A 14767-nucleotide genomic window follows, 5' to 3' on the forward strand; every position below is an offset into this window, starting at 1 on the left:
GGAGGAAAAAAAGGAGAAAAAGAGGAAAATTTTGCAAAAAAATATGGAAAAAAATGGAAAATATTGGGGGGAAAAAGGGAAAAAAGGTGGAAAAATTGGGATTTTTGGGGGTTTTGCCGGCTCTACGTAGTCGGGAAAAGTCTGGGGAATTTTGGGAATTTGGGGAATTTTTGGGAATGTTGGGAATTTTGGGAATTTCTCACCCAGGACAGAGAAGCAGCGCAGCAGCTCCGTGTGGTTCTTGCTGCTGGTGGGGATGCTGGGATCAGCAGGAGCGCAGATCTGAGGGGAAATCAGGGAAAATTTGGGAAAAATAAATCAGGAAAAATTCAGGGAAAATCCCCAGAAAAATTCCTGAAAAAATCCTCAAAATTCCTGGGAAAATCCCGGAAAAAATCCCCCCAAAAATTGGGAAAATCCAGGAAAAATCCTGAAAAAATCCTGGGAAAAGTCTGGGGAAAATCCTGGGAAAATTTGGGAAAAATAAGTCAGGAAAAATTCCGGGAAAATCCCCAGGAAAATTCCTGAAAAAATCCGAGAAAAAATCCTCAAAATTCCTGGGAAAATCCCGGAAAAAATCCCCCCAAAAATTGGGAAAATCCAGGAAAAATCCTGAAAAAAATCCTGGGAAAAGTCTGGGGGAAATCCTGGGAAAAGTTGGGGAAAAAAATCAGGAAAAATTCCAGGAAAATCCCCAGAAAAAATCCTGAAAAATCCAAGAAAAAATCCTCAAAATTCCTGGGAAAATCCCCGAAAAAATCCCCCCAAAAATTGAGAAAATCCAGGAAAAATCCTGAAAAAATCCTGGGAAAACTTGGGGAAAAAAATCAGGAAAAATTCAAGGAAAATCCCCAGAAAATTCTGAAAAAATCCGAGAAAAATCCTCAAAATTCCTGGAAAAATCCCGGAAAAAATCCCCCCAAAAATTGGGAAAATCCAGGAAAAATCCTGAAAAAAATCCTGGGAAAAGTCTGGCAGAAATCCTGGGAAAAGTTGGGGAAAAAAAATCAGGAAAAATTCAGGGAAAATCCCCAGAAAAATTCCTGAAAAAATCCGAGAAAAAATCCTCAAAATTCCTGGGAAAATCCCGGAAAAAATCCCCCCAAAAATTGGGAAAATCCAGGAAAAATCCTGAAAAAAATCCTGGGAAAAGTCTGGGGGAAATCCTGGGAAAAGTTGGGGAAAAAAATCAGGAAAAATTCAGGGAAAATCCCCAGAAAAATTCCTGAAAAAATCCGAGAAAAATCCTCAAAATTCCTGGGAAAATCCCAGAAAAAATCCCGGAAAAATCCTGAAAAAATCCTGGGAAAAGTTGGGGAAAAATACAGAAAATATCTGGGAAAATCCCAGGAAAATCCCCAGAAAAATTCCTGAAAAAATCCGAGAAAAAATCCTCAAAATTCCTGGAAAAATCCCAGAAAAAATCCCCCCAAAAATTGGGAAAATCCAGGAAAAATCCTGAAAAAAATCCTGGGAAAAGTCTGAGGGGAAATCAGGGAAAATTTGGGAAAAATAAATCAGGAAAAATTCCGGGAAAATCCCCAGGAAAATCCCCAGAAAAATTCCTGAAAAAATCCGAGAAAAATCCTCAAAATTCCTGGGAAAATCCCAGAAAAATTCCCCCCAAAAATTGGGAAAATCCAGAAAAAATCCTGAAATTTTTGGGAAACTTTTCCAGGAAAAAGCCCAGGAAATTTCTGGAAAATTCTTGGGGAAATCTGGAAAAATCCCCCCCAAAATTTAGGCAAAAATCCAGAAAATTCCCAGAAAAAATCCATAATAAATCTGGGAAAATTCCAGGTGGGAATTGGTGACCTGGTTAATCAGCAACCCCAGATATGGCTGAAAATCCTGGGAAAATCCTGAAAAAATTCTGGAAATGTCCAAGAAAAATCTGAAAAAAATCCAGGAAAAAGTCCTGAAAATTCCTGGGAAAAACCAGGAAACTCCAGAAAAAAAATACAGGAAAATTCCCATGAAAATTTCTGGGAAAATTCAGGGAAAATTAGGAAAAATCCAAGAAAAAATCCAGGGAAAATCTGAGAAAAATTTGGGAAAAAATTCAGGAAAAATCCCAGAAAAATCCTGGAAAATCCAGGAAAAAATCCTGAAAATTGCTGGGAAAATCCCAGAAAAAAATCCCAGAAAAAATCCAAGGAAAATCCCACAAAAATCTGGGATAAATCCCCCAAAAATCCAGAAAAATCCCAGAAGGAAACCAGAAAAAATCAAGGAAAAATCAAGGAAAAATCTGGGAATGGTTTGGGGGGTTCAGAATTGCCAAAGGATGGAAAATTCCAGAATTCCCAAGGGATGGAAAATTCCAGAATTTCTGACCTGGTTGAGCAGCGCCCCCAGGAGCAGTGAAAAATCCAGGGAAAATCCTGAAAAAGTCCCAGAAAGTTTCCCGAAAAATCCTTGAAAGAGCCGGGGAAAATCCAGGAAAGAATACCCCAAAAATTCAGAAAAAATCCAGGAAAAATATTTTTTAAAATGCCCCAAAATTTAGGAAAAATCCAGGTAAAAATCCTGGAAAAATCCCAGAAAAATTCAGGGAAAATCTGGGAAAATCCTGGAAAAATCAAGAGATAATCTCAGAAGAAATTACGAAAATCCTTAATAAATACAAGATAAATCTGAAAACAATCCCATAAAAATAATGGAAAAATTCTGAACATGTTGGGAAAAATCTCGAAAAAAAATCCAGAAACAATCCTGGAAAAAAATAATGGGAAAATGCAAGAAAAATCTCAGAAAAATTCCAGAAAAATGCAGGGAAAAATCCAGAACACTTCCCAGAAAAAAATCCCCAAAAAATCCAGGAAAGATCCTGGGACACCTGGAAGAAATCCAGGTAAAATCCTGGAAAAATCCAAAAAAATTTGGGAAAAATCCTGAAAATTTTGGGAATTTTTCCAGGGAAAATGTGGGAATGTCCCAAGGGATGGAAAATTCCAGAATTCCCAAGGGATGGAAAATTCCAGAATTTCTGACCTGGTTGAGCAGCACCCCCAGGAGCGGCCAAAACTCCTGGGAAAAATGGAGAAAATCATGGAAAAAATTCTGGGAAAATCCCAGGAAAATCTGAATTTTTTCATTTTTTAGAAATCCCAAGGAAATTCTGAGAAAATCCCATGAAAAAATCCTGAAAATTCTTGGGAAAATCCCAGAAAAAAATCCAAGAAAAATCCAGGAAATTTCGGAGAAAATCCCAGAAAAATCCTAGAAAATTCTCAGAAAAATGCAGAAAAATCATTGAAAAATCGCAGAAAAAATATTGAAAAAAAAATCGGGAAAAATCTGGGGAAAATCCTGAAAAATTGGGAAACTTTTCCAGGGAAAATGTGGGAATTTCCCAAGGGATGGAAAATTCCAGAATCGCTGACCTGGTTGAGCAGCGCCCCCAGGAACACCTAAAACGCCGGGGAAAATCCCAGGAAAATCTGAATTTTAAAAAAAAAAATCCCAAGAAAATTTTGAGAAAATCCCAGGAAAAATCTCAGGAAAAAATCCTGAAAATTCAGAGAAAAATCCTGGAAAAAGCCAGGAAAAAATCCTGAAAATTCCTGGGAAAATTCTGGAAAAAGCCAGGAAAATTCCCACAAAAACCCAGGAAAAAGTCCTGAAAATTCCCGGGAAAATCCCAGAAAAAAATCCAAGAAAAATCCAGGAAATTTCTGAGAAAATCCCAGAAAAATCCTAGAAAATTCTCAGAAAAATGCAGGAAAAATCCTCTGAAAATCCCAGAAAAATAATTGTAAAATCGCTGAAAAAATATTGACAAAAATTTGGGGAAAATCTGGGGAAAATCCTGAAAATTTGGGAAAAAATCTGGGGAAAATCCTGAAAATTTTGGGAAACTTTTCCAAGGAAAATCTGGAAATTTCCTAAGAATTCTGGAAAAATCCCAGGAAAATCTGAATTTTTTTTTTTTAGAAATCCCAAGAAAATTTTGAGAAAATCCCAGGAAAAAATCCTGAAAATTCTTGGGAAAATCCCAGAAAAGAATCCAAGAAAAATACAGGAAATTTTGGAGAAAATCCCAGAAAAATCCTAGAAAATTCTCAGAAAAATGCAGAAAAATCATTGAAAAATCGCAGAAAAAATATTGACAAAAATTTGGGAAAAAATCTGGGGAAAATCCTGAAAATTTTGGGAAACTTTTCCAGGGAAAAAGTGGGAATTGCTGACCTGGTTGAGCAGCGTCCCCAGGAGCGGCTCCAGCTGCGGCTCCAGAGCGCGGCCGCCCAGAGCCACCGACGAGTCCAGGATCTGGCACAGGCTCTGAAAAACACACAGAAATTGGGGAAAAATTGGAGAAAATTTGGGGGAAATACAGAAAAAAATTGGGGAAAAATTGGAGAAAATACAGAAAAAAATGGGGAAAAATTGGGGAAAATTTGGGGAAAATTTGGGGAAAATTCAGGAAAAAATCAGGAAAAATTCAGAAAAAATTCAGGAAAAAATGAGGAAAAATTCAGGATAAATTCAGGATAAGAATCCATGAAAATTCCAAGGTTTTGGGGAGGATTTGGGCACCTTGGAGATGGGGAAGGGCTCGGGGTGTTTCCTGTAAAGCCCCAGGATGTTGGGCAGGATCAGGGGGCTCAGGGGAAATTCAGGGAAAATTTGGGAATATTTGGGCAAAATTGGGGAAAATTTGGGAAAAAAAACTGGGGAAAATTCAGGTAAAATAAAGGAAATTTAGAAGAAAAATGAGGGAAATTCAGGGAAAATTTGGTCCAAAATGCAGGAAAATACTGGGAAAAATTTGGGGAAAACACTTGGGAAAGAATCGGGGAAGCCAGGGGAAAAAATTGGGAAAACTGAAGTAAACAAGTGGAAAAATGGGAAAATATTTTGGTGGAAAATGGGAAAAAAATGGTGGAAATTTTGGAGAAAATACAGGTAAAAATGGGGGAAATTTGGGGAAATTTGGGGAAAATTCAGGAAAAATTCAGGAAAAATTCAGGAAAAATTCAGGATAAATTCAGGATAAATTCAGGAAAAGAATCCATGAAAATTCCCAGGTTTGGGGAGGATTTGGGCACCTTGGAGATGGGGAAGGGCTCGGGGTGTTTCCTGTAGAGCCCCAGGATGTTGGGAGGATCAGGGGCTCAGGGGAAATTCAGGGAAAATTTGGGGAAAATGGGAAAAAAATGGTGGAAATTTTAGAGAAAATACAGGTAAAAATGGGAAAAAATTGGGGAAAAATTTGGGGAAAAATTGGGAAAAAATTAATGAAAAATGGGGGAAAATTTGGGGAAAATTATGGGGAAAATTCGGGGAAAAATGGGGGAAAATTCGGGGAAAATTCGGGGGAAATTCAGGTAAAAATGGGGGAAAATTTGGGGAAAATTATGGAAAAATCCAGGATAAATTCAGGATAAGTTTAGGAAAAAATGCAGGACAAAATTGCCAATATTTGGGGAGGATTTCCCAGACCTTGGAGATGGGGAAGGGCTCGGGGTGTTTCCTGTAGAGCCCCAGGATGTTGGGGAGGAGCTTTGGGAGCTCAGGGGAAATTCAGGGAAAATTTGGGGAAAATGGGAAAAAAATGGTGGAAATTTTGGAGAAAATACAGGTAAAAATGGGGAAAATTTGGGGAAAATTTGGGGAAAATTCGGGTAAAAATGGGGGAAAATTTGGGGAAAATTTGGGGAAAATTCAGGTAAAAATGGGGGAAATTTGGGGAAAATTCAGGAAAAATTCAGGAAAAATTCAGGATAAATTCAGGAAAAATTCAGGATAAATTCAGGATAAATTCAGGATAAATTCAGGAAAAGAATCCATGAAAATTCACAGGTTTTGGGGAGATTTGGGCACCTTGGAGATGGGGAAGGGCTCGGGGTTTTCTGTAGAGCCCAGGGGTTGGGCAGGATCAGGGGGCTCAGGGGAAATTCAGGGAATATTTGGGGAAAATGGGAAAAAAATGGTGGAAATTTTGGTGAAAAATACAGGTAAAAAATGGGGAAAATTTGGGGGAAATTCAGGTAAAAATGGGGAAAATTCGGGAAATTCAGGAAAAATGGGGAAAATTTGGGGAAATTTTGGGGAAAATTCGGGTAAAATGGGGAAAAATTTGGAAAATTCAGGATAAATTCAGGATAAATTCAGGAAAGAATCCATGAAATTCCAGGTTTTGGGGGATTGGGCACTTGGAGAGGGAAGGGCTCGGGTGTTTCTGTAGAGCCCCAGATGTTGGGCAGCTTGGGGAGCTCAGGGGAAATTCAGGGAAAATCTGGGGAAAATGGGAAAAAAATGGTGGAAATTTTAGAGAAATACAGTAAAAATTTGGGGAAAATTTGGGAAAATTCAGGGAAAATTCGGTAAAAATGGGGAAAATTTGTGGAAAATTCAGGAAAAAATGGGGAAAATTTGGGGAAAATTCAGGATAAATTAGGATAAATTCAGGAAAAGAATCCATGAAAATTCCAGGTTTTGGGGAGGATTTGGGCACCTTGGAGATGGGGAAGGGCTCGGGGGTTTCCTGTAGAGCCCCAGGGTGTTGGGGAGGATCAGGGGGCTCAGGGGAAATTCAGGGAATATTTGGGATATTTGGGCAAAATTGGGGAAAATTTGGGAAAAAAAAACTGGGGAAAATTCAGGTAAAATAAGGGAAATTTGGAAGAAAAATGGGGGAAATTCAGGGAAAATTTGGTCCAAAATGCAGGAAAATACTGGGAAAATTTGGGGAAAAACTTGGAAAGAATCAGGGGAAACCAGGGAAAAAATTGGGAAAACTGAGGTGAACAAGTGGAAAAATGGGAAAATATTTTGGTGGAAAATGGGAAAAAAATGGTGGAAATTTTGGAGAAAATATAGGTAAAAATGGGGAAAATTTGGGGAAAATTTGGGGAAAATTCAGGAAAAATTCAGGATAAATTCAGGATAAATTCAGGATAAATTCAGGATAAATTCAGGATAAATTCAGGAAAAGAATCCATGAAAATTCCCAGGTTTTGGGGAGGATTTGGGCACCTTGGAGATGGGGAAGGGCTCGGGGTGTTTCCTGTAGAGCCCCAGGATGTTGGGGAGGAGCTTTGGGAGCTCAGGGAAATTCAGGAAAAATTTGGGGAAAATGGGAAAGAATTGGTGGAAATTTTGGAGAAAATACAGGTAAAAATTTGGGGAAAATTTGGGAAAAATTCAGGGAAAATTGGGTAAAAATGGGGAAAATTTGGGAAAATTCAGGAAAAAATGGGGGAAATTTGGGAAAATTCAGGATAAATTCAGGATAAATTCAGGAAAAATCATGAAAATTCCAATATTTGGAGGATTGGGCACCTTGGAGATGGGAAGGCCGGGGGTTTCTGTAGAGCCCAGGATTTGGGGAGGATCAGGGGTAGGGAAATTCAGGATAAATTTGGGAATATTTGGGCAAAATTGGGGAAAATTTGGAAAAAAAAACTGGGAAAATTCAGGTAATAAGGGAAATTTGGAGAAAAATGGGGGGAAATTCAGGGAATTTGTCCAAAATGCAGGAAATCGGAAATTTGGGGAAAATGGAAAGATCGGGGGAAACAGGGGAAAAAATTGAAAATGAGGTGAAAAGTGGAAAAGGGAAAATATTTGTGGAAAATGGGAAAAAATTGGTGGAATTTTGGAGAAAATACAGGTAAAAATGGGGGAAATTTGGGGAAAATTGGGGAAAATTCAGGAAAAATCAGGATAAATTCAGGAAAAATTCAGGATAAATTCAGGATAAATCAGGATAAATTCAGAAAAGAACCATGAAAATTCCCAGGTTTTGGGGAGGATTTGGGCACCTTGGAGATGGGAAGGGCTCGGGGTGTTTCCTGTAGAGCCCCAGGATGTTGGGAGGAGCTTTGGGAGCTCAGGAGAAATTCAGGGAAAATTTGGGGAAAATGGGAAAAAAATGGTGGAAATTTTGGAGAAAATACAGGTAAAAATGGGGAAAATTTGGGAAAATTCAGGAAAATTGGGTAAAAATGGGGAAAATTTGGGGAAATTTTGGGAAAAACAGGTAAAAATGGGGAAATTTTGGGGAAAATTCAGGAAAAATTCAGGAAATAAATTCAGGATAAATTCAGGATAAATTCAGGATAAATTCAGGATAAATTCAGGATAAATTCAGGTAAATAGGAAAATCCATGAAAATTCACAGGTTTTGGGGAGGATTTGGGCACCTTGGAGATGGGGAAGGGCTCGGGGTGTTTCCTGTAGAGCCCCAGGTGTTGGGCAGGATCAGGGGGCTCAGGGGAAATTCAGGGAATATTTGGGGAAAATGGGAAAAAAATGGTGGAAATTTTGGTGAAAAATACAGGTAAAAATTGGGGAAAATTTGGGGAAATTCAAGGTAAAAAATGGGGAAAAATTCAGGGAAAATTCAGGTAAAAATGGGAAAATTTGGGGAAAATTTGGGGAAAATTCGGGTAAAAATGGGGGAAAATTTGGGGAAAATTCAGGATAAATTCAGGATAAATTCAGGAAAAGAATCCATGAAAATTCCCAGGTTTTGGGGAGGATTTGGGCACCTTGGAGATGGGGAAGGGCTCGGGGTGTTTCCTGTAGAGCCCCAGGATGTTGGGCAGCAGCTTGGGGAGCTCAGGAGAAATTCAGGGAAAATCTGGGGAAAATGGGAAAAAAATGGTGGAAATTTTAGAGAAAATACAGGTAAAAATTTGGGGAAAATTTGGGGAAAATTCAGGGAAAATTCGGTAAAAATGGGAAAATTTGTGGAAAATTCAGGAAAAAATGGGGAAAATTTGGGGAAAATTCAGGATAAATTCAGGATAAATTCAGAAAAGAATCCATGAAAATTCCCAGGTTTTGGGGAGGATTTGGGCACCTTGGAGATGGGGAAGGGCTCGGGGTGTTTCCTGTAGAGCCCCAGGATGTTGGGGAGGATCAGGGGGCTCAGGGGAAATTCAGGGAATATTTGGGAATATTTGGGCAAAATTGGGGAAAATTTGGGAAAAAAAAACTGGGGAAAATTCAGGTAAAATGGGGGAAATTTGGAAGAAAAATGGGGGGAAATTCAAGGAAAATTTGGTTAAAAATGCGGGAAAATACTGGGAAAAATTTGGGGACAATTTTTGAAAAATTTGGGGAAGCACTTGGAAAGAATCAGGGAAACCAGGGGAAAAAATTGGGGAAAACTGAGGTAAACAAGTGGAAAAATGGGAAAATATTTTGGTGGAAAATGGGAAAAAATTGGTGGGAATTTTGGAGAAAATACAGGTAAAAATGGGGAAAATTTGGGGAAAATTTGGGAAAATTCAGGAAAAATTCAGGATAAATTCAGGATAAATTCAGGATAAATTCAGGATAAATTCAGGACAATAATCCATGAAAATTCCCAGGTTTGGGGAGGATTTGGGCACCTTGGAGATGGGAAGGGCTCGGGGTGTTTCCTGGAGCCCCAGGAATGTTGGGGAGGAGCTTGGGGAGCTCAGGGGAAATTCAGGGAAAATTTGGGGAAAATGGGAAAAAATAATGGGGGAAATTTGGGAGAAAATACAGGCAAAAATGGGGAAAAATTGGGGAAAATTTGGGGAAAATTTGGGGAAAATTATGGAAAAATTCAGGAAAAATTCAGGATAAATTCAGGAAAAGAATCCATGAAAATTCCCAGGTTTTGGGAGGATTTGGGCACCTTGGAGATGGGGAAGGGCTCGGGGTGTTTCCTGTAGAGCCCCAGGATGTTGGGCAGGATCAGGGGGCTCAGGGGAAATTCAGGGAAAATTTGGGAATATTTGGGCAAAATTGGGGAAATTTGGGAAAAAAATGAGGAAAATTCAGGTAAAATATGGGAAATTTGGAAGAAAAATGGGGGAAATTCAGGAAAATTTGGTCCAAAAATGAGGAAAATACTGGGAAAAATTTGGGGAAAAACTTGGAAAGAATCGGGGAAGCCAGGGGAAAAAATTGGGAAAACTGAGGTGAACAAGTGGAAAAATGGGAAAATATTTTGGTGGAAAATGGAAAAAATTGGTGGAAATTTTGGAGAAAATACAGGTAAAAATGGGAAATTTGGGGAAAATTTGGGAAATTAGGAAAATTCAGATAATTCAGGATAAATTCAGGTAAATTCGGAAAATTCAGGAAAAATTCAGGATAAATTCAGTAAATTCAGGATAAATTCAGGATAAATTCAGGAAAAGAATCCATGAAAATTCCCAGGTTTTGGGAGGATTTGGGCACCTTGGAGATGGGGAAGGGCTCGGGGTGTTTCCTGTAGAGCCCCAGGATGTTGGGCAGGATCAGGGGGCTCAGGGGAAATTCAGGGAAAATTTGGGGAAAATGGGAAAAAAATGGTGGAAATTTTGGAGAAAATACAGGAAAAAATGGGAAAAATCGGGGAAAATTTAGGAAAAATCAGGAAAAAAATCAGGAAAATTCAGGAAAATTCAGGAAAAAATCAGGAAAAATTCAGGAAAATTCAGGAAAATTCAGGAAAAATTCGACAAAATTGCCAATATTTGGGGAGGATTTGGGCACCTTGGAGATGGGGAAGGGCTCGGGGTGTTTCCTGTAGAGCCCCAGGGTGTTGGGGAGGAGCTTGGGGAGCTCAGGGGAAATTCAGGGAAAATTTGGGAATATTTGGGCAAAAATGGAGAAAATTTGGGAAAAAAAAACTGGGGAAAATTCAGGTAAAATAAGGGAAATTTGGAAGAAAAATGGGGGGAAATTCAGAAAAAATTTGGTCAAAAATGCAGGAAAATACTGGGAAAAATTTGGGGAAACACTTGGGAAAGAACTGGGGGAAGCCAGGAGAAAAAATTGGGAAAACTGAGGTAAACAAGTGGAAAAATGGGAAAATATTTTGGTGGAAAATGGGAAAAAATTGGTGGGAATTTTGGAGAAAATACAGGTAAAAATGGGGGAAATTTGGGGAAATTTGGGGAAAATTCAGGAAAAATTCAGGATAAATTCAGGATAAATTCAGGATAAATTCAGGATAAATTCAGGGAAAAGAAATCCATGAAAATTCCCAGGTTTTGGAGGATTTGGGCACCTTGGAGATGGGAAGGGCTCGGGGTGTTTCCTGAGAGCCCCAGGTGTTGGGAGGAGCTTTGGGAGCTCAGGGAAATTCAGGAAAATTTGGGGAAAATGGGAAAAAAATGGTGGAAATTTTAGAGAAAATACAGGTAAAAATGGGGAAAATTTGGGGAAAATTTGGGGAAAATTCAGGGAAAAATTGGGGAAAAATTCAGGAAAAATTCAGGATAAATCCAGGAAAAAGAATCATGAAAATTCCCAGGTTTTGGGGAGGATTTGGGCACCTTGGAGATGGGAAGGGCTCGGGGTGTTTCCTGAGAGCCCCAGGGTGTTGGGGAGGAGCTTTGGAGCTCAGGAGAAATTCAGGGAAAATTTGGGAATATTTGGGCAAAATTGGGGAAAATTTGGGAAAAAAAATGGGGAAAATTCAGGTAAAATAAGGAAATTTAGAAGAAAAATGAGGGGAAATTCAGGGAAAATTTGGTCAAAAATGCAGGAAAATACTGGGAAAAATTTGGGGAAACACTTGGAAAGAATTGGGAAAACTGAGGAAACAAGTGGAAAAATGGAAAATATTTTGGTGGAAAATGGGAAAAAATTGGTGGAAATTTTGGAGAAAATACAGGTAAAAATGGGGAAAATTTGGGGAAATTTTGGGGAAAATTCGGGAAAAATTCAGGAAAAAAATTCAGGAAAATTCAGGATAAATTCAGGAAAAGAATCCATGAAAATTCCCAGGTTTTGGGAGGATTTGGGCACCTTGGAGATGGGAAGGCTCGGGGTGTTTCCTGTAGAGCCCCAGGATGTTGGGGAGGATCTAGGGGCTCAGGGAAATTCAGGAAAATTTGGGAATATTTGGGCAAAAAATGGGGAAATTCAGGGGAAATTCAGGAAAAAAATGGGGAAAAATTGGGGAAATTTGGGATAAAATTTGGGAAAATTGAAGGAAAATATGGGGGAAAATTTGAGTAAAAATGGGGGGAAATTCAGGAAAAATTTGGGGCAAATTGATGTAAAGATGGGGAAAAATTTGGGGAAAATTCAGGGAAAATTGTGGAAAATATGAAGAAAATAGGGGAAAATTTAGAAAAATTTGGGGGGGAATGAGCAAAAAATCTGGGGAATATTTGAGGAAAATCTGGGAAAAAAAATGGGAAAATCTGGGAAAAAAAATGGGAAAATTCAGGGAAAATGTGGAAAATTAGGGGAAAATTTAGAGGAAAATTTGGGGAAAACTGAGGTAAAAATGGGGAAAATGTTGAGGAAAAGGAGGAAAACTTATGGAAAACATTGAGGTAAAAATGAGGAAAATTTTGGGGAAAATTCAGGTAAAAAAAGGGAGGAAGTTTAGGGAAATTCAGAATAAATTTTAGAAAAAGTTCTGGAGAAATCCAGGATAAATTCAGGAAAAACTCCAGATAAATCCAATATTTGGGAGGATTTGGGCACCTTGGAGATGGGGAAGGGCTCGGGGTGTTTCCTGTAGAGCCCCAGGATGTTGGGGAGCAGCTTTGGGAGCTGCTCCTGCAGCTTCTCCGGGGGGATCAGGGGGCTCAGGGGGCCCAGGGCCTCCAGCACGGCCACGCGCACCTGGGAAAGGGGGAAAAAGGGGAAATTCTGGGAATTCTGATCCCAAACAGAAATCCCCATCCCAAACACCAATCCCCATCCCAAACAAAAATCCAGATCCCAAACAGAAATCCCCATCCCAAACAGAAATCCCCATCCTACAAACCTTAAATCCCAATGTCCCAATGTCCCAATATCCCAATGTCCCAATGTCCCAATGTCCCAATATCCCAATGTCCCAATATCCCAATGTCCCAATGTCCCAATATCCCAATGTCCCAATGTCCCAATGTCCCAATGTCCCAATATCCCAATGTCCCAATGTCCCAATGTCCCAATATCCCAATGTCCCAATATCCCAATATCCCAATATCCCAATATCCCAATGTCCCAATATCCCAATATCCCAATGTCCCAATGTCCCAATGTCCCAATGTCCCAATACCCAATATCCAATATCCCAATGTCCCAATATCCCAATATCCCAATGTCCCAATATCCCAATATCCCAATATCCCAATGTCCCAATGTCCCAATGTCCCAATGTCCCAATATCCCAATATCCCAATATCCCAATGTCCCAATGTCCCAATATCCCAATATCCCAATATCCCAATGTCCCAATATCCCAATATCCCAATATCCCAATATCCCAATATCCCAATGTCCCAATATCCCAATATCCCAATATCCCAATATCCCAATGTCCCAATATCCCAATGTCCCAATATCCCAATATCCCAATGTCCCAATGTCCAATATCCCAATATCCAATATCCAATATCCCAATGTCCCAATGTCCCAATGTCCCAATGTCCCAATGTCCCAATATCCCAATATTCCGATATCCCAATATCCCAATATCCCAATATCCCAATATCCAATACCCCAATATCCAATATCCCAATATCCCAATGTCCCAATATCCCAATATCCCAATATCCCAATATCCCAATATCCAATATCCCAATATCCCAATATCCCAATATCCCAATATCCCAATCCCAATGTCCCAATATCCCAATATCCCAATCCCAATGTTGCAACCCCATAAATCCAAAACCAAACCCCAAACTCGAAACCCCAAAAACCTCAAAAACTCCAAACACCCCAAAATCCCCAATCCTGACCTCAATTCCCACCTGGCCATCCCTGCTCTGAGCCCACCGCAGGCTGAGGGTGTTGGAGGCGGCTCCAGCCCTGACCCCAAACCCCAAACCCCAAAAACCCCAAACAGCCCAAAAACCCCAAAAACCCCAAATCCTATAAATTCCAAACACCCTAAAAACCCCAAACACCCCAAATGCCACCTTCCCATCCCTGCTCTGAGCCCACTGCAGGCTCAGTACATCAAACGCCTGATCCCAAACCCCAAACCCCAAATCCTATTAATTCCAAAATCCCAAACCCCAAAAACCCCAAACCCCAGAAATCCCAAACCCCCAAATCCCAAACCCCAAATCCTATTAATTCCAAATCCCAAACCCTAAAAACCCCAAACCCCACAAATCACAAATCCCAAACCCCAAACCCCCAAACCCCAAATCCTATTAATTTCAAATCCCAAACCCCAAAAACCCCAAACCCCACAAACCCCAAACCCCACAAATCCCAAACCCCACAAATCCCAAACCCCCAAATCCCAAACCCCAAACCCTATTAATTCCAAATCCCAAACCCCAAACCCCAAACCCCAAACCCCAAATCCCAAACCCCAAACCCCAAATCCCAAATCCCAAACCCCAAACCCCAAACCCCAAACCCCAAACCCCAAATCCCAAACCCCAAACCCCCAAACCCCAAACCCCAAATCCTAAACCCCAAACCCCAAAAACCCCAAACCCTAAACACCCCAAAACCCCAAAACCCCAAATGTCACCTTGCCATCCCTGCTCTGGGCCCACTGCAGGCTGAGGACGTCGAAGGCGGCGCCGAGCTCGGCAGCGAAGGCGTCCCCATCCCTGATCCCTGATCCCAAACCCCAAACCCCAAACACCCCAAACACCCCAAATACCCCAAACACCCCAAATCCTATAAATTCCAAACCCCAAACACCCCAAAAACCCCAAAAACCCCAAATCCTATAAATTCCAAACCCCAAACACCCCAAATTTCACCTTCCCATCCCTGCTCTGTGCCCACTGCAGGCTCAGCACATCCAACACCCCGCTCCCAGCTCGGGGTGAAGGCGGCTCCATCCCTGATCCCAAACCCCAAATCCTATAAATTCCAA

The 14767-nt window shown here is 40.2% G+C and overlaps 1 protein-coding gene across 1 annotated transcript; it reads right to left on the reverse strand.

Moving 5' to 3' along the window:
- Nucleotides 1–203: 203 nt before the first annotated feature.
- LOC135442103 (maestro heat-like repeat-containing protein family member 1) lies at nucleotides 204–14502 on the reverse strand (the record flags this gene model as incomplete). Its single annotated transcript, XM_064701650.1, has 4 exons — nucleotides 204–282; nucleotides 4192–4284; nucleotides 12415–12555; nucleotides 14414–14502. Coding segments are annotated over 4 exons (402 nt in total), but the record flags the coding sequence as incomplete, so codon positions are not given.
- Nucleotides 14503–14767: the final 265 nt, after the last annotated feature.

Source organism: Zonotrichia leucophrys, unplaced genomic scaffold (genome assembly GCF_028769735.1).
Source record: "Zonotrichia leucophrys gambelii isolate GWCS_2022_RI unplaced genomic scaffold, RI_Zleu_2.0 Scaffold_1125_15546, whole genome shotgun sequence".
NCBI lineage: Eukaryota > Metazoa > Chordata > Aves > Passeriformes > Passerellidae > Zonotrichia > Zonotrichia leucophrys.